The following is a 27,807-nucleotide window of genomic DNA, read 5'->3' on the forward strand; positions in this document are numbered from 1 at the left end:
GCGCCGCCGGCAGCTGGGATGAGAAAAGATGGCCCTTGTGCTTCAGGGTGGAGATGTGAAGCGAAGGTGTTGCAGTAAGAAGTCACCGTGTCTGCTCAGAAACAGGATTTTTTGTGTCTGCTCAGGGTATGGGTGGATCAGAAAGGAGGGTTCCATCCAGCCCCAGTGGCGTGAGACGAGCGCTCATCATAAAATCAGCTGGATTTCAGCTCAACGTTAGGGACAAAGAGATAATTTTGGGGGCTTTTTTTTTTTTTTCCTAATCTGTTTTATGGAAACCTCTCAGTCTGAGACATTTTAAGCTGGGGTTTCTGCAGTGCTGCTTCTCCTGGGACGCCCTGGGAAAGCGGGCAAACCGTCCTTTGTGCAGTGTGCCGCCTTTGAGATGTATCGGGCAGATAAAAGAAGCTCAAAGCGGTGGAATAAAAACCCTTCCCACGTGTGTCACCACCAGGGTTTCCCTGTGTGCAGAGCCCAGCGTTAATCGGGGGAGCAGGAGTTCACCGCTTGGTGCGCAGCAGCCGTTCTGCGAAATGGAGCGGCATCCAACGTCCCTCCCCGACGCCGATCGGATCCTCATCGGAGTCGTTTCCCTCCCCTGAACGGTGGGGCCCGGGTCAGGTTGCTGCAGCCTGTTTCGGTAAATATCCAGCCTGGCGGTTGGTTCTCAAAATCAGAAAAATGATCTCCGAATGGTCTCAAAATCAGAAAGCCCATCGTATCGCAGGCTGGAGAGCTCACGCCTCTTGTGCTGGCACACGCTCTCTCCGTTTCTGCCACATCAACAAGAGTTTTCTGTGCACATACGAGGAAACTTTGAGTGCTGCTGCCTTTAGACTAAACCCCAAATTTCAATTTTTGGGGAGGGAAGGAGAGAAATGGAACCTCATTGTTCTTCTTGCTTAATGTTCTCTTTTTAACTGAAAGCCCGACATTTAAAAGCTGGGTTTGTAGGGTTTGTTTTCCTCCCTCTCCTACCCCAGAATCATCTGGTGGTGTTAAAAATGCTTTCTGCCGAGGTGAGGGAATGGGGAAGTGAGGCCAGCATGAAAGAGGAAGCGAAACCGAGGAGCCTGCTTTCGTTTTTGAAGCCAGCCTTCGGAAGGAAGGGGCCACAACTCCAGCAGCATCACAAGACCCTCTTGCCACAGAGCGGCCACCGTTCGGTTTCTCTTTGGCGACAGCGAGCGCTCAGGGCTGCTCAGGAAGCGGCTTTTGGTGTGGTGTAAATCTGCCGCCTGCGTGTCGGTGTGAGGAGGAGTCGGGCTGTCCAAATAGCTTGTCCAACAAGAGGGACATCAGGCTCCTGGGGTCGTCCAACGTTTATCTCCCCTGAGATCAGGTGTGACTGTGGCTTTGCCAGCAAAGGGGAGCTGGGGCGATGTACAAATCCAAGAGACCCCCCCCACCCCCCCCAGTGCTGCCTCCAGCTCTGGGGCCACCAACATCAGAAGGACATGGACCTGTTGGAGCGGGGCCAGAGGAGGCCACGGAGATGCTGGGAGGGCTGGAGCCCCTCTGCTGTGAGGACAGGCTGAGAGAGTTGGGGGGGTTCAGCCTGGAGAAGAGAAGGCTCTGGGGAGACCTTAGAGCCCCTTCCAGTCCCTCAAGGGGCTCCAGGAAAGCTGGGGAGGGACTCTGGATCAGGGAGGGGAGCCATAGGAGGAGGGGGAAGGGTTTGACACTGAGAGAGGGGAGATTGAGATGAGATCTGGGGAAGAAACTCTTTGCTGTGAGGGTGGTGGGACCCTGGCCCAGGTTGCCCAGAGAAGCTGTGGCTGCCCCATCCCTGGAGGGGTTCAAGGCCAGGCTGGATGGGGCTTGGAGCGACCTGGTCTGGTGGGAGGTGTCTGCCCAGGGCAGGGGGGTTGGAACTGGATGATCTTTAAGGTCCTATGATGCTGCTGGGCCCCAGAAGGAGCTGTACTGGGGGAGGAGTACTGCGGTGACCAGGGTTAAGAAGACATCTCTATACGTACTGTCTGTTCCTCCTGCGACTCCTGTGGACTACTTGTACCCATCTTTTTGCCTCTTCAATCCTTAGCTCCCTTTTCTTCCATGCCTGTGTCTGGATTCTCCCAGACAGGACGTGCTCAGCGGGAGCTGATGTTATCAGGGATGGAATGGGGGCTCTTGATGTTGATACCAGAGGCTGTTGCTCTGCTGTGTGGGCTCTGAAAAGCCTAAATCCTGTAGTGTTTGAAAGACATGGGGTTCCTGAATGCTCACTCTTTTAAGCTAGTGTTACAAATTGTGCATGTGGAGGATGGAGGTAAATAGTAATTAAAACCAGACTCACCTGCGTTCCCTACCATTAGGCTCTCCAGCCTGGCAGGTCTTGTTGGGCTCATGGATTTGTGTGGACGGTGCTACCCAGACATCACAGCTCAGCAGATGGGGTCGATCCACACCAGACCTTGCATCACAGCCCTCGGCCCCGCTCCGGTGCCCGTCCTGCCGCCTGCGGAGGGGGCTGAGCCGGCGGCTGCTTGCAGAGGCCAGGCACCGTGTTTATGGATACGGAGGGGAAAGCCACGAAATGTATGTGGGACAAAGGGGTGGATCTGATCCCCAGGAGGGTGAAGGACATGGACCTGTTGGGACAGGTCCAGCAGAGGGCCACAAAGATGATCAGGGGAATGGAGCACCTCCCCTATGAAGACAGAATGAGACAGCTGGGGTGGTTCAGCCTGGAGAAGAGAAGGCTCCGGGGAGACCTCATAGCAGCCTTCCAATATCTGAAGGGAGCCTCCAGGAGAGCCGGAGAGGGACTCTTTGTCAGGAGATGTAGTGACAGGACAAGGGGGAATGGTTTTAAATTGGAAGAGGGGAGATTTAGATGAGATACTAGAAAGAGATTCTTTCCTGTGAGGGTGGTGAGAGCCTGGCCCAGGTTGCCCAGAGAAGCTGTGGCTGCCCCATCCCTAGAGGAGTTCAAGGCCAGGTTGGATGGGGCTTGGAGCAACCTGGTCTGGTGGGAGGTGTCTGCCCATGGCAGGGGGTTGCAACTCGGTGATCTTTAAGGTCCCTTCCAACCCAAACCATTCTTTGATTCTATGAATTCCCTGGGAGGGAGGTCTGGGCTCCATGTGGGGCTGGTTCCCAGTTACGGCTGGGGTTTGTAGCTCAGAGGGCAGCAATGCTGCGTGCAACCTGAAATCCCGGGCTCAGTCCCCAAAGGACCCGTCTGCCTCAGTCAGAACATCACACACACGTATCCAGGAGTAGTTTCTCGATCCTTCCCACAGTAACTGGGCAGTGAGAGACAGACCTGACCCTTCCTCCCACCCACCCGGGTCCCTGGGAACACAGGACAAGACAGGGAAGGCTCGGAAACCTTGTATTACAAAAATAAAAGAGCGCCTGGCGCAGTGTCACGCGTGAAGCTGCGGTGCCAGGCTCCAGCGCAGAACGTACCAATTAAAGGCAAATATAAAAAAGACAGACACTGTTAAACAGTCGCAGGGCAGCATCCTTAAGGCTGAACAATCCCAGCTGAACTGAGCTGATGTAAACCAAGGACCCTCCTCACTCGGAGCCCCAGCAAGGCAGGATTGGTGTGGCAGGAGCTGGTACAGGCTGGGGAAAGCCCCCAGGTCATCTCCTTTCCCATGGTGACAGGCCTGAAATGAGTGAACGGGGCTGGGGGTCCTGTGGGGGCAAGTGCTTCTGGTCTGATCTCATGGGGGAGAGGGGCCTGCGGAGAGAAAGCTCCAGGTCTGGGGGCTCTATCCCCGGTCTCCTCTGCCCTGGCTCCCCCCTAAGCACCCTCCGAAGAGGGCTGGGCTGCCTCCCTTCCCTTCCCCACGGCCCCTTGGGTCCCCCTTTGCTTTACATCAGCTCAGTTAGCCCCCGGCTCAGCGCCGCTCCGTGCCATCTCTGCTGGGCTCCGGGGAAGCGGCGGGGGGGGGGGGGGGGGCTGGCCCAGCTCACGCCGACTTGGTCCCGCTCTCCACCTCCTTGTGCACCCACAGCTCCTTGTGCTGCTTGCGCCCGAAGCCCTCGTCGTAGTTGCCTTTACTCTTGAAGAGCTGCTGGAAGTGGGGCTTGCAGTAGAATTCCCCGTGGAGCGCCGCGTAGCTGCCCAGGCTGGGGAAGGAGGAGGACAGCGTGAGCTGGGGGTTCAGCTGTGGGATGGGGGGAGCGTGTGAGGCTCAGGGGAACCAGGACAGGGGAAAAAGGAGGAGAGAACATGCAGAAAGGGCCAACTACCCCCTCCAGCCAGCTCAGTGTTTTAGGGGTTGCCTTAAAGGTCTGTAAAGAGGGGGGGGCGTCCCACAGGGTGGCTCAGCCTTGGCTCAGTGTCACCTCAGAGGATGCTCTGGCTCAGCTCCATGTTACCTTGGGGCTGCTCTCAAGGGGAAAAAACACTCTTCTTCCAAACCAGGTGGGGTTTAGCTGAGACTTGGGACCAGGTGGGCACATAAGCTCTTTTTTTTTCGCCGCGATAAGTGGGCTGGGGGTCTTTAGGTACCCGACAAGAGGAGGGGCTGTGGTGGGTGGGTGACACCCGTCCACCTTGCTGTCGGTGGCCTCCTGGCCCGGCTCACCTGAGCTTGGTGTGGCAGTGCTTGCAGCAGAAGCAGGCGTTGTGGAAGACAAATTTATCCGCCACCAGCCGCTCCATGGGGTAGACGGTTTTCTGGCAGGCGGTGCACATCTCCTTCACCTGCGCCTTCAGGCTGAAGGACTGGGCAAGGGGAGAGCAAAGGGAGAGAGGGTGAGGAAGGAGTTTGGGGGATCCTGTGCCCACCACAGCCCTCTTCCCTAACAGCCATGCTGCTGGAGCGCTGGTTGGCGTGGAGCCCCCCTATCTCCCCTCGCCCTCCCCCTACTGCTCCCCTCTCGGTCCTTCCCCCCTCGCCGAGCATCGGTAGGATGTGGTGAAGCCACGGGTACCTTGGAGCGCTGCACCGTGCTGCCTCCTGAGTTGTTCTTTGCCTCCTAAGGAGGGAAGGAGAAGAGAAATGAAAATGAGAGCTTGGCCTGACGAGCCTGGGCACCGAGCTGGGTTTAAGGAGGAGCAGCAGAGGATCGGTACAGGCAGCTGAGCTGCAGGACCTTGGGACACACAAACAGCCTCTGCCTGGCTGTCATGGGCACGCGGTGGCCCTCTCTGAACTCACTCGCCCGGAGGCCATGACCTCCCTCAGGTCCTTGTGTGGGAGTTACTTCCTGCGCTGTGGTGCTTTTCCCAAAGAGAGGAGAAGGAAGGGAGGATAATAGAAAAAGAGGAAAAGCCATTTACATATTGCAGAGGGGGAACTAGGCAGCAGGAGGCTGTGGGATGTGCCTGGGGCCGTGGGGGCAGAGCGGCCAGCTCTCAACCAGCAGGACAGGACAGGACAGGAGCGTGTCATGGCTTTGCTTCCTCCGTGGCCCAAGGCGTAGCGGACCTCTTTTGAGGTGGTAGCCCCCAGTCAGAGATCAAAGCAATGGCACAGTGTAGGTGTTGCAGAGCACAACCCCAGGGTGACAGCCCTCCCTTGCTCCCGGCCACCACTGATGAGCAGCTCTCACCGTCCACAGCCATCGATTACTGTCCTTGGTGACCCACTGCCACCACCATGGGTGTCTCAGACCATGGAGGGCTGGCACCAGCCTTTTGGGAATAACAACAGAGAGGGGGAAAGGGCTTTGCAGAGCTGCTGCAGCCCCTGGCAAAACTCCCGCTGTGACCTGCGCTGGCTCATCGTCACCTGCGGGATACGCATCTACGAACAGCAGCTCTGCTTTGGTGCCAGGTGCTGCTCTTCCTCCTCCTAACCAACATTTACCCCGCAGGGCTGGAGGGTGACAATTCACCCTTCTCTTGCTGGAGGCACACGGGGCTCTGGCAGCACTGCCGGTGGGGGTCTTTGCCCGCAGCCGGAGAGTGGTAGCCCGCCAGTCCCCCCAGGGCATAACTGGGGTGCCCCTCGCTCCGGTGGAGCACGTGGTGCTGGTTCCCCCTCAGCGGATGTTTTGCTTCCGAGTTCCTCCTCTCGCCCCGTTATCAGCCCGAGGCGCTGCGCAGGAAGCGTCTGCGCCGTGGGGGAGAGCTTTCGCTGCTGAGTCCCTGCGGGCTGTGTCTGTGTGTGGGGGGGAACAGGAGGGCAGCGGGGCACGCTTGGAGCCGAAGACCTTCTCCATGGCATCCTGCAGCTTGGTGGGGCTGATAGTTCCCAACACTGAGGTGCCTGGATCTCTGCCCCCTGGATCTCGGAGCGGGGTCTCTCCACGCTCTCCCATCTGCAGCTGCAACAACTCATCTCCTCCCAAACTCATCGTCTCCTGGTCCTTCCCCTCGCTGGCTGTTTGTGCGTGTACCCCCTGGGTCCACCTGCAAGTATTTTAGCCTGCCTTTGCACTGACGAAAATGCTCCCTTCTTCTTTCACACAGCCAGGACCAAGGGGGTAAACACACTTTTAGGAAGGTGAACCAGCCAAAGCCACTTTACAACAGACTATCTCACTCTTTGTTCCCAGGGCTGGGGCAATGGGACCCCGGAATATCACCCCGCTGCCTCCTTGTCCTTCCTCTTGATGCTGGTTGACTCTGCCTGGCCAGCTCTGCCCTTTCCCTCTGCCCCCAGGGCTGATCTTTCCTCCCCGTTCCTCCTGCTTTGTCCTTCTCCATCGTTTCTCCTCTGTATTTTTGGGAACAGCTTGTCTAAGAGACGCACAGGAAACTCTCACTTCGCTGAGCTGCCTCTTCAGACGTTTCCCAGCTGCTCTCGTTGACTGAGGTCAGGGACGCGATTTTCCTCTCACTCCCACAAGGCTGGAAGAGGGAGCCAAAGTCAACAGAGGGACACGGGCAGCGAGGAGACTCGGGCCGTGTAAAACCAGTTGCGTCCCTCGGTGCTGGTAAAACAACCGCAGGTGCTCTCCTGGGGTTAGCATTTAATATATTGTTTCCAGGCTGAGCTGACCAGAGCTAAGGAAAACGCTGCCTCCTTGGAGCTGGAATACATCCGTTCCCAAGGCTACAGGCAATCCGCCGTTGCTCGTCACTTCTCGGCAGCCTTCTGGCTCCGATCAGGCACACTATCTATTTCATATCAGATATATCCTCCCTCGGGGAAGGGGCCATATCCTGTCCCAGCAGGAGATGTTCTTGAGCCTTTATGTTTTTCCATCTCCAATCACTCCGAGCCTGAGCCGCTCGCATGCTCCCAATTGTGAGCACAGAAAGCCATGGAAACACAAACAAACAAAACGGCAACTGGAGAGGAGAGCGGGGTGAGCGGCTCGGAACGGACCAGAGCCTGGACGCTGGCGTTGCGATGTGCTCAGCAAACAGCACCTTCTGCTGGAACATTCCTGTCCCCAGCTTTGTTGTTTGAGCAGCAGTGACTGTGCCTTTGATCACCCGAAAATGTCAGGTCCGGAATACAGCTTCTGTACACAACCCTCCGTCCCCGAGAACCAAAACCCGGGTTGAAATTCCCACACCAACCGCAGGGGATGCTACCTACGTGAGTTGGGGGTGGACTGGCGGGTCCCGTGGCCTGGAACATGGTTCCTTCCCCTCCTCCGTCTATTTAATCCTGAGCTTGAAGTTTGTGGGCCGATGTTCCCCGGGGAGGTGTCTAAGACAGACCTCTTGCAACACCTGGAAAGGAAATGTCAACAGGAGCGTGGTTGGTTTCATCACCCCAAACCTGGCAGCTGCAGGAGCTGGTGCGTGGCAGTGACACACTCAAAGCTTCCTCCGTGGGGTCAGCGCAGCCCCTTTGGGTCTAGAGGTTTCTTGAGGGGTCCAAGAGATTTAGGTACACCAGACTGGACTGGCGGACAGGAGATGCGGGGCTGGAATACTGCTGGGTTTTTAGGAAGCTGGTAGGTGATCTGGGGCACTGAGCCCGGCAGCTCTGGTCCTCTGGTCCCATACAAAAATGCTCATGGAATCACAGAATGGTTTGGGTTGGAAGGGGCCTTAAAGACCATCTCGTTCCAATCCCCCTGCCCTGGGTAGGGACACCTCCCACCAGACCAGGTTGCTCAAAGCCCCAGTCTAGTGGGATGGGGTGGGCTAGGGTGGGAGAGGGCGGCTGGAAACACGAGCAGAAGGTGATGTGATGGCTTCTGCTCCAAACCTGCCTGTGGAAAGCAATTGCCAGGCAATGGCCAGGCCGTTAGCAGCAAGGCTAACTCCCAGCCAGAGCCGCTGTCCTGCCCAGGCAGCGAAACCAGCACCCAGTGTTGTTAGAGCCACTAAAGCACTGGTGTTGCTGGAGCAAGGACTGTGATTTTAGTCTAATTTTAGCCCAGAAAGGGCTTGCTGAATCACAGCTCAGCAGAGCGAGTGATGGGGATTTTTGTCTTCTCCGGGGAGCCCACGTTGCCTTCGGGCTGAGAGCCGTGAGCCGTGGCCTCTGTGAGCTGTGCCGAGTGCCCGGGAGGATGAGTTTGACAGATCTCAGACCAGTTTTAATGCAGCACAGAAAAAAACAAAAAACAAAAAAAACCCCAACCCACCAGCATTGCAAATCACCCCTTTTGGTAAAAATCAGCTGAAAAGGCACCGACAGATCCTCCGGGGGTTTTTCCCCATTGCGCCTTACCTTCAAAACACCCATAAAAGGTCAGGCTTGATGAGCCCTGTTTTGCATACGCAAGAGAGATGTGGGGTTGAGCAAGTGATGCCGAAGGAAGAGCAGAGCAGGGGACAGGAGGGCAACGGGGTGGCTCTGCAGCTCTGCAATGACAGGGATGCGCTGGGGGCTGGAAAACCAGCACGCACGCCACCCCCCCTCCTGTCTGGGGCTGCTTTTCTCTCCCACTGAAACCTCTCAGCCTCATGTTGTCACCCCAAAAACATTCCTGCTTCCCAAGGGTAGACCCTGAGAAAGGGCAGGAGACGTGCCGGGGTGGAGGGTTTGGGATGTCTCCGCCACGCCAATCTCATGGTGACATTTGCAAACATGTCATGGGGTTTTGGGGGGCTCTTTGGCTGCCTAAAAAGTCCCAACACCCAATGGCTGACACCAGGCTCGCGTTGTGCCTGGCAAAGTACCCCAAATTAGCAGCTGCCTTGAGAGTTGAGAGACCCTTGGTCCAGGTCCCATGCAGTGGGGGGGGGGGGGGGGCTGGGGAAGCTGGGGTCCCCCTCGCAGCCCTGGGGTGAGGGGACTGGACGGCCCTCGTCGTAAACATTTCACAGCCTCGTCTGAGAATACGGCTCCTCTTTTACCTAAATCATTTCCCGTCTCCTCTGCGGTTTGGTTGTTATTTCCTGCTCGCCGAGCGGGGCGGATGGCAGCACGCAGCCGGCTGCTGCCGTACCCGGTGGGTGCTGGGGGCCGGGGCAGAGATGGCCCAGGAGCCGTCCTGGTGGCAGGGGCTGGTGGCCCAAGCCCACAGCCCCTCTCTGCCCCCCCTTCCCTGGGACAGGACCTTCCCTCTCATGTCTCTGGGGTCTGTACAGTGCCTCCAGCCCAGTGCAGACCCCTCTGGTCCTTACCCCACGCGCACCTCTAATGCGAGTGCACAACCCTCCCCCTTTTCACCTGCCTTTCACCTTCTCCCCTGCCTTTGCCACAAACATTTCTCCACCCCCAGCTTCCCTTCTTCTTCTCTCACAGCTCGTCTTCCTCCCCTACCCCAGCCACCTTCTTTCCCTTGGTTTCCCCCAGTCTCTCCATCATCCCCCTCTTGCCTTTCTCCGTAAGCACACAATCCCTGGCTCCTTCCACTTACTCTTTGCTCCTTTTCCTTCACTTGCCCCCGAACCCTGTTCCCTTCAGTGCCACCCCACTTATCCTACCTTACGGCTTGATGTTCTCCATCCAGCCCCATCCTCCAGGTCTCCTTCCTCTTAACATCCCCCTGCCCCTCCGTGCACGTACCCCGCTGGCAGCCCCGTGCCCAAGCTCTCCCAGCCTTCGTTTCAAACGAGAGGTCCCCTCGGTGTGGCTGCCCTCCGGGCATGTGAGTAGAAGTTGCTAAACGTCCTTCCTGCCGAAGGACAGGAGGCAAGAGCAGAAATCTCAAAGGGGAAGGGTGTGCTGAAGCGATAAGGGAAACAGAACAAGTTAGAAACCACGGGAGGGTTTCTCGGAGGCCCTCAGCTGCTGTCATCGCTCTTCCAAGGAGGCATTAGTCTGCACAGGATGGGATTTGAGCCCAAGGCAGTCAACACAAGCCTCCATGAGCGGAGGAACCCCAGTGGAACGGGCTTTGCTTAAGGACATGCTGCCACATCGATGTTAGGAAGCCTTCACAATTACTAGGGCAACCCTCCAGCGCACGGGGAGACACTCTGATTTTCTGAGGAGTGCAGAGGGCATCTGTGACAAAGCAAGAAAGCCAAGTTCATGTCTCCACGGTGGAGGCTGGCACCGTAACTGCTAGATCTGACTTCTCCAAACCTCTGTTCCCTAAGGCTCTTAGCCATCTGCACAGTCTGGGAAAAGGACTGTCCTCTCCTAGTCATGCAGCCAGCAGTTTCAGGTATTTGGCTCAGGTCAAGGTGAGAACCCCTTTGTCTTACAGCCTCCATTCTTCCTGCCCCTCCTGGGACCATCTGATGGCTGGTATGGACAAAAAAAAACCCCAAGGGATCTGGGCTTGTGCCGTCTATTCAGGGAGATGGAGCAGCTTCTGGTGGTCGCAGCTTGGCAGGCACAGAGGGAGGTGGATCTTGGTCTGCTCCAGAGACGTGGCACCAGAGCCGGGAGGATGCACATGGTGCCCAAGCTGCCAGCTCCGCCTGTCCAGGTCGTCACCAGCAGATGCTGGTCCTGCTTTGGGGGCTTTTTAGTGATCGACTGGTGATCGACTCAAGACCTTGGGGTTGGAGCTTGTTTGGCGTCCACAGGGGAACGTGTGCCCGCTGCCATGTGAGAGCATCTGGAGAGGGGCTCCGGCTCTGCCTTTTAGCACCAAACGGGGAGCAGGTTGGGGTGAGGAGGGCAACATCCGTCTCAGAAGCTGCTCGGTCACAGAGCCTTTGCAGAGCAGCCTCTCCCGTCCCCTCTCACCCTCCTGCCTGAGCCTGGGGGCAGACGTAGGGAGAGGGAAGCATCTGGGGTGGCCCCTCAAGCAACTTCCCCACTCCCCCAGATGGTGACCTGCCTCCGAAGCATCACCTTTCCCGCAGCCAGGATGGGTGCCGGGAGTTTTTCCCCTCTGCCCCTCACCGCTGCCGAGCCAGCCTGCTCCCAGCGGGCCCCCAGCCCGGCGCTGGCTAATGGCCTCTCCGAAAGCCGAAGGGTTTCCGGCAGAGGGAAGCAGCGTGACTGCGGAGGGCGAGAGGCCCCTCTCTGCCATATGGTTCCCATTAGCAGCCCTGTGAAGTGTATGTTTACTGCTGGGATCACTCTACCATTGCGAGAGGCTTTCCCAAAGGCAAAGCACGGTGTGGGGGAGCCGGCCCCCTTCCTCCTCCATCCTGGGAGGATGCGGAGTATCCCCGGCAGCACGGCGAGGCACGGGCAGGGGCTCAACACCTCCGAGAGGCTGTCAAGCCTCTCCCCAAGGACATCGTGGGCTAAGCTGGTCACCGCGGGGACTGATGTCCCCGAGATCGTGTACAGGATTAGTGCAGCCTACACAGACGGGACAGCCGCTGACCCTCCAGCCCCGTGGCCAGCCAAGCCCATGGTCTCTCTCAGCAGGACTGCGTGGGGAGGAGTTGGAGAGGAGCTGGAAAAACCCATCTCCTGAGCCTGGGAATCCCCCGGCTCACAGCCCAGCTGGCCCCTGTTTCTGCAGCCTTGGGGCCTCGTGACCAATCCACACCATGAAGCAAAGCGTGGTGTAGAGTTGGCATCAAAGGGGCCAGCACCAGAACCGGGCACAGCACCACCAGGGAAGGGGACACAGTACTGCTTCTGCTTCTCAAGAGTGGAAAGAGACGGCAAGATGCAGTTTGGAGGGGATGATGGAGCCAGCCTGGTGGCCATGGTTCCAACTTCAGCCATCAAAGATCCTAATTCAGCTTCAGATCTTGGCTCCTTGTGTGGCTTTGAGCCAACCACTTGACCTGGCCAGTATTTGGGACCCAGGGCAGGTCCCGGCTGGCTTGGTGCAGGATGGAAGACACCAGGGAGGAGCAGCTGGGCCGTTTCTGTGAACATCACTACCCTGTTCATCAGGTTTCTGGAGAGCAGCCCCACCACAGAGACCTGTCCTTGCCTGCAACCCCACGGCACGGAGCTACCTTCCACCAGTGTGTCCCACTAATCCGCTTTCTGTCCACGTCCTGCGCCCAGGCTGCCTCTTGAAAGGCTGCCAGTGGGCAGGAAATCTGCAGCCGAAATGCTGAAGGATGCTGACAAGGAATAGTTGTGGGGAGGAACAGGGCTGCCTTTGTCAAGGGCAACAATGGAGGACCCGCACAAGCCAGGAGGGAGCCCGAGGGAAGCCCCTGCCCACCCGCTCTGCTCTCTCATCTTCATCCCTGCTTCGCCTGGTCTCCCCTGAGGAGGAGGTGCACGGCCCTGGAAGGACCAGGGCCAAGGGGGACCGGGCTGGTCCCCAGCCCCTGCCTCTCGGTGAGGAGAGAGATGGGGCAGGAGGATGCTGCTGGGATTCAACCGTTTTCCAGAAGTGGAAACTGAAGCACGGAACAGCCCATTCCCAGGACCGTGGCCGTGTTTAATGGTGTCCATTAAAAATCATGGTCTAAAGGGAGTCTCTGCTCCCTGGGATCTCCTGCCTTGCTAGGAGCTCGGGTGCAGCAAATGCAGCAGAAATCCTGCTGGGAGGATGAGAAGAGCCTCTTTCCAGGCAGAGAGAAATCCTTCTCAGCAGTGCCAGGTGACAGAGCAAGCGGCAATGGCCAAAAATTGCAGTTTGGGAGGTTCAGGTTGGACATTAGGGAAGACTGGAGAAAGACTTGGAAGCTCTGCAGCCTGGTACTAATTAAGGGCAATATAAACCTGGTGCAAACAAGCACGATGGGAAAATAGCAATTTATGCTCCTTCCCTTCCCTTTTCACTTTTTCCATAGTCTCTTCCATAAACCATGCTCCACCTGGAAACCTCACCTCCTGGTTTCCTTCATAACCGTATAGCCTGTTATCCTTGTACCGGCATGATATTCCTAGTTCTTCTCCCACTGTAATATTTGCCTCTCAGAGGGATTCATGAAGAGTAATTACACTCTTTATCAGTCTTTTTGTAGCAGGAGAATCAAATTCCTTTTAATCTGTTCTTATAAGGTGGGTTTTCCCTGTTCCTACAGCCACCTCGGTGGCCCGCTCCAAGTGGGTGAGCTGGCCTGGATGTCCCACACTGAAGGACATCTCAGGCCTTTGTATTCTGGTACCAATATTTCTCTGGCACCCCTGAAAACATCCGGGCTGATGTGTTCTTCCTCCATCACCCCTGCTAGAAACTCTCGATGCTCTTTCTGCTTCAGTGCCCTCCACTTGCTGAGGTCCCTCCAGGCTACGGCAGCTTCGTGCTGCAGCTCCCCAGGTGCCTGCTCTGGCGCGAGTCTACTCCAGCCATTTCTAGGACTCCGGTCTCATCCTCCTGTCTGCTGCTGTGGTTTTCCTCACCACGGGCAGATCTCCCGACTTCTAAAGGGACTGTTTACAACTTCAGTCCCTAGATCTCTCCTTGTGGAAGGATCCAAGTGTCCTCCTTCCATTTTGCTGTCCCTTCCTTATCCTCTTTCCTGTCTCCACCTAAAATAATCATTTCCCTGGGGCGCTGTATCAAGCGCTTTCCTTAAATCCAGACTCACGAGGGCCTGTTGTTTCAGAAGTCAGTTGTCAGATCCAAGGAAGATACTGAGCCAGCTTGACGTGATCTGTGTTAAAACCACGCCGCGTTTTACTCTGCTTCCCCATGTCTTTGATTACTCTCCCAAAACCTACTCTAGAAACTCACCTTTTATTGTACTCCAATTAACGGACCTGTAATTGCCTGTAATTTCCTCTCTCCCCGAACACAACCTGTACCTGTTGTGTTGGCTGATCTCTTCTTGTGGAATATCAGCTGTAAAACACCAGACTTTGGACTGGCAGTTCCTGTGTGGTTTAGCCCATCTCTTGTGCTCCAAGAGAGCCCCTCCCGAGAGCTTCTGCTGTTTCGCCATCTGCAGACGCAGCGAGAGCGGGAGCGAGTCCTGTTCCAGGCACCCCAAAACACGGCACAACCACTTCCCGTCAGGTCCCTGACCCCTGTGAGAGCTGCTGTGTCCTCCCGCGTTTGCTGTCCAAATGCAGATTGTGTCCAAAAAAACCCAAAATAAAGCCACCAAAATCAGGTTCATAGGTTAAATCTCTGAAAAAAATCATTCTTTTTGAGCTGCCCTGACTATTTTCAGCCTTCACCTCCACCCTCCCTTGTAGGATCCAAGACGCCATACCACCCAGTATAGGATCGGATGCTCTGCAAGGCCATGGGATTTCAGTGGGACAACGAGTGCGCTGGGAAAAGCAAGCCCTGGAGAGGCACATCGGGGGCTGCTGAGGCTCCTTGTGTCTGAAAACCCTGGAGTGACCATATGGAGAGGGTTATGGGCACACCAGAGGAGTGAGAAATATGTCTAAAGTGTGCTTAATATTGATTGCAATAATCCCTTCCCCCAGATTTAATGTTTTCCATCCCGGAGATTTTGCTAACAGCTAGGTAAGCTCTGCAACACCCCCAGATGGCAGATAAAAATGAATTAACCGGAAAGCGAAAGGCAGACACCTCTGGGGGAACGTGGCAGCTGCCTGACAATGGACAACAACCCTGCAAAAGCTGAGGACGGGCAAAAAGGACAAGAGAAACTCCATCGCCATGAAGGACCGGAGGGGGTAGTTGTAGGCTCACAGGACTGACCGGCTGAAGGAAACCAGAAGAGGAACTCCCTTCCCTAATGAGAAATCTCGTGGGATTTGTGTTGACCAAAAAAGGTCAGGCACCTAGTTTTGAGCTGTGTGAAAAAGAAGATGCATCCAGTCGCTTTGCAAAGCCCAAGGGCCTGGTTCTGACAGACCCTCACTTCTTCACTGGGAATTTGCTTCTTGCAGGGCTCCCATTTAAAAAGGACGTTAACGGTGGGGCCGTTTGGGACTAGGCTGGGTCGGTTGCCCCGCAATTATTTTGTAATCTACGTTAATAATGCTGCAGATGTGCTACTCCTGGCCTTAAATACACAACAGCTCAGCTGAGGCACCAGATGTCTTCCCTGCGAGAGCCCTCACACGATGTCTTCGGTGGACAAAGCCCAGTTTCCAAGGCATGATCCAGGCTGCTGAATTATCAGGGCTTTTTTTTTTCGGAGCTGATGCCCAGCCCAGGAACAAAAATCAGGAGAAAAATTGGTCAAATATATGACCCACCAGGTAGCTTAGCTGGTCTCAAGTGATCCAAGGGGATTAGACAGATCAGACTGGCTCAAAACATGGTAAGGTAGAGCGCCAGATTGGGACTTGGGAGACCTGGGCTTAATTCCCAGCTCTGCTGCTAATTTTGGGGTGACAGTGGACAAATAATTTCATTTTTTTCTGTTCCCTTCTCCCCTCCCCGACCCCCCCCCCCCCCCAAGGAAAACAGAGCGGCTCTCCTTTGTGAAGCCCTGGGAGATCCCTGGCTGTTAAGGGTTATGTCAGAGCTCAGGGTATTTGTGTTGTTATTAAATCTCACAGTCGTGCAACAGCCTCCCCAGGGAAGTGATGAAAGACCTGTCGCTGGAAAGGTTTAAAGCCAGGCTGGATGAGGCGGCAGGAGACACACCAGTGAGAATTAGCCGGCATTAACGAAGGGGGATAAGGGAGTCGGGATCTAACAGGTTTTCTTCCATCTCTGCTCTTTCTCATCAGCTTAATAAAATGGATCTCTCCAGCCCCCCTCCGGCACGTACTGCAGCACACAACAAAGGGGGAATTACAGCCCCAATGGTGGGTGCCAGCCCCAAAACACTGCACCCCGAGATGCCCGCTGCAGCGGATCCAGCGAACACAGGCCTCCGCTCGCTCTCGTCCCCGTGATATTCCGGGTGCAAGCCCCTCGCCCCCCCAGCTCCTGCAGGGCATGGGGTGTTCCCCCCGCGCACACCTTCCTTCAGCAGCATCGCTCCCCAACAGGCTCCCGCAGCTCAGACAGCGTCCCCTTGCCCCCGCCTGACCCCAGCCAGCCCACCCAGGGCCGAGGACAGACCCCCTTGTGTTTCCCCCCACCCCACCCTCCATCTGCTTCCCGCGACCACCTCGGGGCCGAGCCACCTCCCAAAGCCAAAAAGTTCCCGGCGCCTCCAGGTGGCACCTCCTCCCGGGGGGGGCTGCGCATGTGGGGGGATGAACCCCCTCAGCTGCTGGGTGGCTCCTGGCCAGCGGTGCTGCTTCCCGGGGCTCTCCCTCTCTTTTCATTCCTCCCTCCTCTCCATCCCTTTCTCCCCAGGCTCTTGCCTCCCTCTCCCTCCCCACCGCTCGGTCGTGGCTTTCTCCCCCAGCATCTCCCCCTCTTCCCACCGCCGAGCCGCAGCCGGCGGCCATCCCCAGGGTGGATGAACCCCCTCGCTCCCCACATCTCGGGGACCATCATTGTCTCCCGCCGAGCCTCTCGCCGCCTCTCAGCCCCGTTGTTCTCCACGAGCGACGGCTCACCATATGCCTGGGCTCCTCACGGCGATGCCGAACAGGAGGGCTTCACCCCGGGGGGGTGGGTGGGTGGGTGGCCGGCCGGTGGGTGCCTCCAGCCGGCCCTGATTGCGGGGTGTTTCTGGCTCCCCTTCTCCCCACTGCGGAGGCCGGGGCTGTGGGAGCGGGAGCCGTTTCCTGCGAGCTCCCACGGCCGCCTTCGCGAGCCCTTTTATCGCCGGGCCGCCGCGGTGATTGGCTCTGGCGTCGTACCGTCTTCCAGCCGCTTGCTCCTTTGTGTGAAGCCAACCTCTAACCCCAAACCTTCCCCAGCCCCTCTCTGCCCGGGCTCCCTCTCCCCAGCCGCCCCCGGACCCCCGCAGCCTCCCCGACCCCGAAGCTTTACCTCCGTTTTCCTCCCCGCCGGCAGCGTAATTACCCCCCCTGGCTTAATTAGCTTTTGCCCAGCCTCTCCCCCCGCCACCACCCCTTGCCGTGTTCTGCGTGTGCAGATGGGCTTCGCTCGAGACTCTGGACGTGGCCTTGGGCTCCCTCCGCGTGGCACGAACCCACTCGTGGGAGGTTTCCTGCCGGCATCCTGCAGGATCTGTCCCCCCAGGGTCTGCAAAAGCCAAACTCGCCCCCCCCCCCCTCCCCCCCCCCCACCCCGGCCTCAGCAAACTCTCTGCAGAGGAAGCATCTTATCAGTCAGCAGAAGGAAAGGGGGATCCAAACGCTCCTCACCCCCCCCCCCAGTGGGGCAAAACCGAGCCGTGGTGGTTTCAGAAATCCCAGTTTCCCGCTGGGGAGGGTCGATGAGCCGCCCGTGGGAGCCGTGCCATGGAAGGTGGTCGGTGGATCTGCCAGGGCAGGTTCTCAAAATCACTGCCTGGGCGATAAAGGCAGGTTCCCCCGCAGCATCCCTGGGGTTTGGGATCCCGGGGCTGAAGTTTGGAGGGCTGGGATTTCCCCGGGAACAGGGCAAAATGTTAGGAATAAATAGGTTAAATAATAATAGTTAAAAATTGATGGGAACTCGGAGACGGTTGGAGACCGGGCGAGGGATGGCCGTGAGCCGGCAGAAAGGACCCTGTGGCTCCGAGGGCTTCGCCTTAACCTCCCAAACCCCTCCGTGGGGGATAAAGGGAGGCAGAACATGCGACGGGGCGGCGGGAAGAGCTTTGGTAACGGCGATGCAGGAACAAATAGTCTTCCCTGAGCTCCTCAAGGCAGCGTGGTGCCGCTGGAAAGAGCCAAAGGCCGGCTGGAGGCTGAGCCCAGCGGCGGAGGCGGGTGAGCTCGGGGTGCAGGGCTCCTCTGTCATTCCCCATCCGAAAAAAAACACGATGAAGGAATTTATGGCGGTGTTTACTGGGCGAGGAGACAGCGGTGATGTGATTTACCACCTCTGCCACTCTGCGTTGCCCAAATTGCAGCCGTGATGGAAAGCCTTGATGGAAAGCCGTGATGGAAAGATGGAAAGCTCTCTGCCACCGAGAGCGAATAAAAGAGGAATTTGACTCGATAGTAAAATTAGCCGTTGCCGAGCAGCTCCAGACCCAGCGCCGGGGACGGTCACACGTGTCACGCAGCAGGAGATTGGCAGGGCTGCAGAAGCCGTGTCCATCTGGGCACGGGGACGACAGGACCAGCATCCGAGGCATCGCCTGCGGGGTCCCGCTGAGAGCATGGCACGGGCCGGCTGCCCCGGGCTCTGGGCATAAACAGGCAGGGAGAGGGGCCCTGTCTGCCCCCCCTCGCCCTGGCACCGCCGTCGGGGCCGGGGTGCAGAGGAGGAGTGGGCTGGGAGCCCCCCGGCACCCAGCGGGGGACACAGGGCGGGTGCAGAGCTGGCCCCGTGCCTGCGGCCACCGGGGATCCCCCGGCAGCCCCCCCTGCCCCCGGTGAGAGATGCCGCGTCCCTGCCTGCACGGGCACCGGCACACGCGTGCACACACGTGTGTGTGGGGGGGCACATGCACTGGGGTATGTGCATATATGCACATGCACACATGCATGCACACCCACATGCACACCCATGCATGCATATGTGCACACACATGCACACCCACGTGCATGCATACTCACACATGCACACACACGCACACACACAAGCACACACACGCACACACACGTGCATGCATACATACACATGCACACACAAGCACACACACAAGCGCACACACGCACACACACATGCATGCATACATACACATGCACACACACAAGCACACACACATGCACACACATGCACACCCATGTGCATGCATACTCACACATGCACACACACAAGCACACACACATGCACACACATGCACACACATGTGCATGCATACTCACACATGCACACACACAAGCACACACACGTGGATGCATACATGCTCACACAACCACATGCACACTAGCATGTTCATGCACTCTCACACGAGTGCAGGCACATGCACACACGTGTGTATTGATGCATGTGGGCACACACAGGCACGCACACAATGCACATGCATGCACATGCATGCACACTCCCATGCATGCATACGCACATGCACAGGTACATACACGCACATGCACACACACACAAGTATGTGCACACACACGTGTTCATGCTCTCTCACATGAGTGCACACACAGAGGTCCCTGCCCACACACCTATGCGCGTGCACACACACACATAGACATGCACACACATGCACACACACAAGCACACACACACATGTTCGTGCTCTCTCACATGAGTGCACACAGAGGTCCCGGCCCACACACCTATGCACACACACACATAGACACACGCATACGCACACACACACACATGCACACACACACATACACAAATACAGTGCACACACACAGGACACACACACACACATGCACACACACATATGCACACACACACACGTGTTCATGCTCTCTCAAATCAGTGCACACACAGAGGTCCCTGCCCACACACCTGTACGCGCGCACACACACATACACACACATGCACACACACAAGCACACAGACATGTGTTCGTGCTCTCTCACGAGTACACACACAGAGGTCCCTGCCCACACACCTGCGCGCACACACACACACAAGCACACAGCACACACACACATGCACACACAGACACACGCACACACAGACACACACACAGAGACACATGCACACACATACACACACAAGCACACACAATCACACAGCACACACACGCACACATACACACACACACACGCACACAATCACACAGCACACACACAGGCAGACCCACGCGTGTTGAGGCCCCGGCACACCCGCCCAGGCCCGGGCGGGGGTCTCTGGGGCTCGGCCCTTCCCCCGTTGCCATGGCGACGCGGAGGCCGCAGCGGCCCGCCAGGCCCGGGGAAGGCGGAGGGGCCGGGGATGGGCACGGCGGGGGGGAGCCGCGGCCCTCGGCCCTCCCGCACCCGCTACGTCCGGGGGCAGAGACGAGGCGACGGAGGGGTCGTCCCGGGGCGGGGAGGGGAGCGGGGACCGGCCCGGGGCGGCCCCGAGGGGCTCCAGCGGCCCGGGACCATCCGGCCCCCTCCCCGCCGCCAGGGGGCGCCCTCCCCCGGGGGCCGCCGCTCTGCCGGGGGCCCCGCCCCTCCGCTGGGGGCGCTCAGTCCTCCAGGCCGGCAGGGGGCGCCGCGCAACGCGGGGGGGGGGGGGGGGGGGGGGAAGGAGAGGGTGTGTGGGGGCCGGCTCACGCGCCGCTCTAGCCGCTGACGTCAGTGGTCGTCGGCGCAAGATGGCGGAGGAGGGTTCCGTTTGCACCTTCGTTTTCAAGAAGCGGGGTCTGGCGGCGGGTAGGGGCCGGCGCAAGCGGCCCAGCAGCGACCAGGAGCAGGGTGAGGGCTGGCGGAGGGCCTTGGGAGGGCGCCGGGCCGTTACGATACACTGCGGGAGGCGACGGAGGGCCTGGTGCCACCCCGGAGCGCTGCCCTCACACCGGCGGGGCCTGGCAGCCCTCCCCAGCCATACCGATGTCTGTGTGATGGAGGGGGTGAAGGGCTCTTCCCCGGTCCTGCCACCGCCCTCGGGGGTTCCGGCGGCCTCCCGCACCTTCCCGTGGGCGTCCCTATCCCGCAGAAGGGGGAGGCTGCCGGCAGAGCCTGCGCTTGGGCAGGTCTTGCCCTCGGGCGCAGCCTTACCCCTGGGCTTTACCCCTCAGAGAGCAGCGGTGAGGAGGGCAGCACGGTGGTGCGGAAGGAGCGGCGGCGGGAGGCCCCCAACCCCATGATCCAGAAGGTAAGGGAGCCACAGCAGGGCACTGCTCCGTCTGAGGTGCATCTGCAGTGGCCTGCCAAGCTCAAGCTAGACACAGTGTTGGAGCCTTCTGTCCTTCATACCTGCTGTCTTCTTGCCCCTCAGACCAGGAGATGCGCGAAGGAGAGGCCTGCGTACGCGGTGAGCAGCAGTGACGATGAGGATCCATCAAAGGAGATTGGAGTCACTTACAAATCAACAAGGTCGGCGGTAAGGACTGGGCAAGAATGTGGTTCTGGGGTGTGAGATGAGGTGGATCCCACACTTGATAGAGAGAATTTGCCTCTGTGAATGTAGGGTCAGCCATTCCTTCTTTTTTATCTATAGATACACCTCCCTGTACCTTCCCTCATAATAGACAAGCACCTTGCACTAGGTTTATTCTCCTGATACCCTCTGCATCCTCAGGAGGCCATCTAAGGTTGGCCTTTCCCTCTTAGAGGTGGGAATTAAAACCCCAAGATGCCTCTGGATTTGCTCAACATCGCACTGAACTTTCAGGAGAGGGAGCACTTGAATCAGGTTTGCCCTACTATTGAGTTTGTGGTTTCAGTTTTAGACCATTTTCCTCCACAAAGAATTCAAGGTGACTTAGGTGCTGTAGGAGAATGGGAGCAGATGACAGCTTTGGGGCTCCAGAAGCTTGTGGCACCTAAGTTGGATTTGGTTTTAATTGAGGCTGGCTGTAATTATTCTTTGGTTTCTGTGCAGCTGTTCCTGAAGATCTGATAAAACCAGGAATAGGTGTCTGTTCAGTCCATTAAAGGGGAATCTAAACCAGATCACTGTATTAACACTGAATTTAAGCCGCCCACAGCTGGGTTAAAAGTTCAGATGTAACATCCTACATGTAGGCGGGATGGTCTCATGATTGAAGTGTTGGACATGGGAGACCTGAGTTCAGTTTCCAGCTAAGCCGAGGCTGAGCGTGAAGGAGTAAAGTAAGGACAAGTGTTTCCCGTAAGCACTAGGCTGGATGAGGCCCATGGGGATTCTCAGGGATATTCGGGGATGGTAGAAACTGGTGGAAGGTAAAGCAGAGCATTCATAGAATCATATAGAATGGTTAGAGTTGGAAGGGACCTTAAAGATCATCAAGTTCCAACCCCCCTGCCATGGGCAGGGACACCTCCCACTAGAACATGTTGCTCAAAGCCCCATCCAGCCACCCCATTCCCAGTACTCGCCCTCTGGGTAGCCAAGGAGCTCTCTGCCTTGTAAAAATTTTCTCTTTGTTGTTGTCACAAGTTCTTCTTGCTTTTCAGAAACCTGTTGGCCCAGAAGACATGGGAGCCACAGCAGTGTATGAGCTGGACACAGAGAAGGAGAAAGATGCTCAGGCCATCTTCGAACGCAGCCAGAAAATCCAGGAGGTGAGTCAGCCCTGCTCTGTAAGTTAGTGGTCTGCGACAGGAGAACGTGACACCAAACTGGGTGGGAGTGTTGATCTGCTTGAGGGTCGGCAGGCTCTACAGAGGGACCTGGACAGGTTGGATCGATGGGCCAAGGCCAACGGGATGAGGTTTAATAAGGCCAAGTGCCGGGTCCTGCATTTCGGTCACAACAACCCCAGGCAACGCTACAGGCTCGGGGAAGAGTGGCTGGAAAGCTGCCTGGCAGAAAAGGATGTGGGGGTGTTGGTGGACAGCCGGCTTAACATGAGCCAGCAGTGTGCCCAGGTGGCCAAGAAGGCCAACGGCATCCTGGCCTGTATCAGGAACAGCGTGGCCAGCAAGAGTAGGGCAGTGATGGTGCCTCTGTACTGGGCACTGGTGAGGCCTCACCTCGAGTGCTGTGTTCAGTTCTGGGCCCCTCACTACAGGAAGGACATTGAGCTGCTGGAGCGTGTCCAGAGGAGAGCCACCAAGCTGGTGAGGGGTCTGGAGAACAAGTCATAGGAGGAGAGGCTGAGGGAACTGGGCATGTTTAGTTTGGAGCAGAGGAGGCTGAGGGGGGACCTCATTGCCCTCTACAACTCCCTGAAAGGAGGTTGTAGAGAGGTGGGTGTTGGCCTCTTCTCCCAAGGGAATAATGACAGGACCAGAGGAAACAGTCTGAAGTTGGGGCAGGGGAGGTTTAGATTAGATATTGGGAAGAATGACTTTCCTGCGAGAGTGGTCAGGTGCTGGAACAGCCTGCCCAGGGAGGTGGTGGAGTCCCCATCCCTGGAGGTAATCAGGGCATGCTCTAGTGCCCGAGATTGTTGGTTTGTGCCTGTTTGTGGTATGTGGTTGATGGTGTTTGTTTTGTGGGTTTTTGTTTTCTGTTTTTTTTTTTGTTGTTTTTTTTGGTTGTTGTTGGTGGTTTTGTTTTGTTTTTTTGTGGTTGGACTCGATGATCTCAAAGGTCCCTTCCAACCAAGAAGATTCTGTGATTCTGTGAACATGTGCTTTACTCATCCCCCTCAGCGCACCAAGAAGAGTTTGAGTCTCTTCCTCCCTGGAAATTGGAGAAGCCAAGAGTGTAATTCTTGTAAAAAAATAGGGGAACTTTCTGGCTTTATTGGCATCTTGGTGTTAAGGAAGGCAGGGGTGGAAAGGGAGACTGGTGTCAGAGAGGTGAAAGCTGATCTGTGTCATGAAGCTTTTCTGATCTTTAATAACCTTTCTTTTTGCTTTCCTAGGAGTTGAGAGGAAAGGAAGATGATAAAATTTACCGTGGTATTAACAATTACCAGAAGTATGTAAAGCCCAAGGACACGTCAATGGGAAATGCCTCTTCAGGAATGGTCAGGTAGGTCGGGATGAGCCTCGGAGGACTGGGACCACAGAGGAGCTCAGGCGCCACCCCCAAAGGCACCTCTTTGGGGCTTGAACTTTGCTGTTGCTGCCAGCTTCTTTCTGTCTAATGAGTCCAGTGTCTGGTTCTGACCGGGCCTCCAGGGGCCTTCTCCACTGCAGCTGCGCAGCTGGCCTGAGCCTTCTCCCACCCTTTCAGAAAAGGACCCATCCGTGCTCCGGAGCATTTGCGGGCCACGGTGCGGTGGGACTACCAGCCTGACATCTGCAAGGACTACAAAGAAACTGGGTTCTGTGGATTTGGAGGTGAGTGGATCTTGCCTGCAGCTGAACACGTGCTGCACCAGATCTGCAAGGGGATCCAGTGCAGCTTGCGACCCTGTGTTTGTAGCACTAAGGTGGGCATTTACTGACTTGCAGGCACTTGTTTGCAGAGCTGGTGTGTGATGCTGTTGCAGAGTTGTTTTATGTAACGTTCTTGTTATTTGTGTTGGCCCTTCCAAAAGCTGATGGTCTCTAATCAGTGGTTATGAGAGTCCTGGGAGGGACCTCTGGGATTTGCAGTGACCCACATTTCCACAGGTGTTCTGGCCACTGAGGCCACGTGAGGGATGGGATTTTCTGTTCCTTATCCCACTTCCCCTCTGTGTAAAAGCTGGAATTGTCGCTGTGGCACACAGAGCATGATCCTCGCAGCCTGTTGACCCTAAGAGGTGTCCTGTGCCTGCTCCAGGAGCTTGGCACTGCCTTGGAGCACAGGCAGCAGGGAAGCAACCAGGTTTCACCTTCTGCTGAGCAAAGCTCAGACTGCCCCTGAGCGAGGTGTCTGGTTGACAGCTGGGCTGTGTGGGGTAGAGTGTTAATTCTTCTCTCTTTGTGCTGCTCAGACAGCTGCAAATTCCTCCATGACCGCTCGGACTACAAACACGGCTGGCAGATCGAACGGGAGCTGGATGAAGGCCGGTACGGAGTGAATGGTACGGCACCACCCCTCTGCTCTCCCTCTCCCGAAGCTAATGGTGGATAAGGCTCCCAGGTCCTGCCTCTTACCATGCCCTAAAGTGAAGGTGACTTTGGGATACTGGGTCACTAAGAAGGAAATGGATCCTTTGCTGTCTCAAACTGCACAGACCATGGGTTGAATTAATATTAGAGAGAAAGGACTCTATTCTAAAGCTGTGGAACTCCCTGCTGCAGCATAACCTTAGGGCCAGTGACAGCGCTGAGCAAATCTGCTGCTTTCAGATAACCACTGACTGCCACCAGAGGGGATTATTTCCTCTGGCGCTCTAGAAAAGGATAGCACTGCTGTTGCATGGGTCCCAGCAACAAGCTGTGTGGAGCTGGAGAGGTGTGACCATCATCTCCTGTCCCCCCAGATGCTTTCATGCTACGTCCCATCATTATTTCTCACTCTCAGTGTCCCAAGGCTCATGAGTGCTGCTCGCAAACTGCTGTGCAGCCAGGGGGAAGAGGGTGTTCTCTGCTCAGTTGGAGCCAAAGAGTTTGCTGGCAGGTAGTTTGGAAGAAAATCTGAAAAATAAGAGGGGGCTGGAGGATATGTCTCTTTATAGCAGGCAGTGGGCGAGGTAGGAAAGAATTTGTTCTTGTGAGATGAGCAACAAGCGCGCTGGCTCATTAGACCTAATTATATCTCAGTCCCACATGTGCTACTGACATCCGCAACACCCAGATGCCAGAGCTCTATTGTTTCCAGCAGAGAGTCAATCCCACCTGCTGTACTCTCTCCACAGTTAATATTTCACGCCCCACGCGTGGGCTGCTCTGGCTGCTTCTGCTCTTGCTCCAGTCTGGTTAACGTTCTCTTGTGCAGATGAGGAAAACTACGAGGTGAGCAGCGATGAGGAGGATATGCCTTTCAAATGCTTCATCTGCAGAAGTTCCTTCAAGAACCCTGTGGTCACCAAGTAAGTGTTTGTTTTGGCTTGGGGAGCCAAGTGTTTGCTGTCAGGCGAGTCCAGTAGTCCTTCTGTTTGAAGCCAAATACAAATACTGCCCACAGGCTGGTGGGCAGAACCTGCTTGTTGTCTGCCGTGGCTTTCTGGTGGGTGGGGAAATCCTCTGGTAACCTGGGAGTCTCATAACTGCATCTGGAGCATCTTCTTGGAAGGGATCTCAAGCCTTTGTGGTCCAGGCATTTTTTAGATTTCCACAGATGGTGCCCGATTATGTCATCTTTCCCCTTGACGTTAAGATCTTGGTTTCATACCTTCATTTTTCATGGACGCTGAATGGCATACTGCACGGCGTGAGCAGAGAAACAAGCATGGGGAAGCCAAGGGCTAATGAAGGATGAGGAGCAGGCTGGGGGCAGCATGGCCAGCACACGCTGCCAGCCCCCTCCCACACTGCTGGCTGTGGTGCTGGGTCCCTGGTGTCTGGAAGAGCTCACTGGTGGCTCTGCGCCATCACTCCACTTCAGCTTTGCTTCATTGAAACGTCTTTCATGGGGACAACGATGCGGAGAAAGCTGTGTTTGCAGCTCAATTTTGCATCCCCCAGGGACTAGTAGTCCATAATTTGTAACTCGAGACACAATGATTGTATCTGGTGACACGTGTGTCTCCATACAGGTGTAGGCACTACTTCTGTGAGAGCTGTGCCCTCCAACACTATCGCAAATCCCAGCGCTGCTACGTCTGTGACAAGCAAACCAATGGTGTCTTCAACCCAGCAAAAGGTAATGGGCTCCTGTGGGAGCGAAGGCTTTTGGTGGGAGCGTCTGGAGCAGCGAAAGCACCAGCTCCTGAGGCATCTTTGTGGTGTCTGGCTGGAGCTCACAGCTCTTGGCTGCTGCCAGAGCTTCCATTAGTGCCAGGAGACACTAAATCATGGTCTGGGTGGCTCTGTAGGTGCTTGCCCAGATGGGGAACTCGAGGAGTGTGACTCCCGGTGCAGGGAGGAGCAGAGGTAGCAGCTGGTGTGATGGTCAGTAACACCCTGATGGATTCTCTGACTGCAACATCTGATGCCCTGGGCTCAGCGAACAGTGGTAGCTCCCAGCTGAGGCTTTGTGTGGGCAAGGGCAGCTGCCCTGCTTTTTGCAGAGATGGGTGTTTCCAGGACCTGGGCACCAGGCTTTGGTGTGGGACAGCCCTTGCATCTGGAGTCTCATCCTGCCTATCCTGCTATTTTTCAGAGCTAATGGCAAAATTGGAAAAACACAAAGGGGAGGAAGAAGAGGAGGAAGAGCAGCAGCATTCAGACCATGGAGAGGATCCCCAATAGCAGAGCACCCTGTTTTGTATGTAGCTGAATAAAGTTTTCATAGGAGATAAAAAAAGCTCACAGAGGTTGCCTTGGGGCCAGCAGCTGTACCCAGCTTGTGTATCCAACCAGCAGCTACTAAACCAGTGTCCTGACTGGGCCAGACTCCCTCTTTGCTGCTCTGAGGCCTAAGAACAGGTAAGGTCAGATTTGAGAGTGGTGGCTGAGTATGGCTGGCTACCACCAGGACCCCTGCAGTTGCCCCCTGAGCGCAGCAGTGCACTGGGGAAGGAAGTGTTGAAGGCCGTTACTTCGTAACTTCTTTTTTTGACCAAGGTGCTGCTGTTTCACTCCTAACTTTGCACTGATCTTGCTTCGGGCTGCTGTGTAAGCATAAAACTATCTCCAAGTTAATTTAAGTCCATAATCTTTGAGCACATAACGAGCTGAAAGCATGGAAGGGGATGAGAAATATTAGCTTGCGTTGTTCATCCTTCACCCTAAAAATGCAAACTCAGGGAAAAGCAGGCTCCAGTGCTGCAGTTATTTGTGATTTATTACAGCTAGGTGTTTTCTCTCCTGTCCTTTCTGCCTGCTTCTGGGTTCCTAGGAGAATTCAAGAGAGGCTTAGAATGTCAGTGGGCAACGTTGTTGAATCTCTTCTGTGAGGAAACCTCCAAACCATCACTAACTCAATCCTAAAGGTTTTATGCTGAGTGGTATCATGCTTTTTCTTGCTGTGACCCAGTTCCTGTCCAGGCCTGTGGGAGAGGGATAAGGTTTTTTTCAAGCTGCAGGCTTTGTAGCAAGCTAGGAAATTGAGATCTACTTACTTTAATAACCTGATCCTAGAGAGGAAGTGGGCTTGTCCTTTCTATTGGAGCCTGCCCTTACAAACACCCTGCTCTGAGAGAATGAGTGCATTGTACTAAAGAGCCAGAGGAGTTGTTTGCAGCTTCTTGCTTTAGTTTATAGAAACACGATTTTGAAACATGGAAGGCAGTTGCAATTAACAGTGCTGCTGGGTGAGCTGTACAGCAGCAGCTGCCTTCATCAGGGTGTGTTCTAACACTAC

At 56.2% G+C, this 27,807-nt stretch overlaps 2 protein-coding genes across 3 annotated transcripts; one reads left to right on the forward strand and one right to left on the reverse strand.

Moving 5' to 3' along the window:
- Positions 1 to 3,323: 3,323 nt before the first annotated feature.
- On the reverse strand, positions 3,324 to 16,717 carry LIMD2 (LIM domain containing 2). Of its 2 annotated transcripts, none has more exons than XM_074162851.1 (5): positions 16,536 to 16,717; positions 7,461 to 7,597; positions 4,900 to 4,944; positions 4,551 to 4,690; positions 3,324 to 4,089 (listed from the first exon to the last, which is right to left on the reverse strand). In XM_074162851.1, the coding sequence occupies exons 2-5, from the start codon at positions 7,500 to 7,502 to the stop codon at positions 3,930 to 3,932; spliced, it is 387 nt and encodes a 128-aa protein (XP_074018952.1). In that variant the 5' UTR covers positions 7,503 to 7,597; positions 16,536 to 16,717; the 3' UTR covers positions 3,324 to 3,929. The 2 variants fall into 2 exon arrangements, with proteins under 2 accessions (XP_074018952.1, XP_074018953.1); XM_074162852.1 differs by lacking the exon at positions 16,536 to 16,717 and adding an exon at positions 9,752 to 9,967.
- Positions 16,718 to 20,227: 3,510 nt separating this feature from the next.
- LOC141474705 (E3 ubiquitin-protein ligase RNF113A-like) lies at positions 20,228 to 27,144 on the forward strand. Its single transcript, XM_074162739.1, has 10 exons — positions 20,228 to 20,348; positions 20,672 to 20,748; positions 20,872 to 20,976; positions 22,032 to 22,139; positions 23,390 to 23,499; positions 23,704 to 23,810; positions 24,392 to 24,481; positions 25,339 to 25,432; positions 26,099 to 26,205; positions 26,665 to 27,144. The coding sequence occupies exons 1-10, from the start codon at positions 20,249 to 20,251 to the stop codon at positions 26,751 to 26,753; spliced, it is 987 nt and encodes a 328-aa protein (XP_074018840.1). The 5' UTR covers positions 20,228 to 20,248; the 3' UTR covers positions 26,754 to 27,144.
- Positions 27,145 to 27,807: the final 663 nt, after the last annotated feature.

The sequence above is a fragment of the Numenius arquata genome, chromosome 23 (assembly GCF_964106895.1).
Source record: "Numenius arquata chromosome 23, bNumArq3.hap1.1, whole genome shotgun sequence".
Classification (NCBI taxonomy): Eukaryota; Metazoa; Chordata; class Aves; order Charadriiformes; family Scolopacidae; genus Numenius; species Numenius arquata.

What these genes read in the sequence shown, in the direction of transcription:
- LIMD2 (XM_074162851.1), bottom strand. Translation starts at nt 7,502, where the DNA reads ATGTTCCAGGCCACGGGACCCGCCAGTCCACCCCCAACTCAC. An exon ending in CCAGTCCACCCCCAACTCAC is followed by an intron (nt 4,945 to 7,460) that starts GTAGGTAGCATC and finishes TTCCCTCCTTAG; the next exon opens with GAGGCAAAGAACAACTCAGG. An exon ending in CACTGCCACACCAAGCTCAG is followed by an intron (nt 4,090 to 4,550) that starts GTGAGCCGGGCC and finishes CTCCTTCCCCAG; the next exon opens with CCTGGGCAGCTACGCGGCGC.
- LOC141474705 (XM_074162739.1), top strand. Translation starts at nt 20,249, where the DNA reads ATGGCGGAGGAGGGTTCCGTTTGCACCTTCGTTTTCAAGAAGCGGGGT. An exon ending in CAGCAGCGACCAGGAGCAGG is followed by an intron (nt 20,349 to 20,671) that starts GTGAGGGCTGGC and finishes TTTACCCCTCAG; the next exon opens with AGAGCAGCGGTGAGGAGGGC. An exon ending in GCAGCCAGAAAATCCAGGAG is followed by an intron (nt 22,140 to 23,389) that starts GTGAGTCAGCCC and finishes TTGCTTTCCTAG; the next exon opens with GAGTTGAGAGGAAAGGAAGA.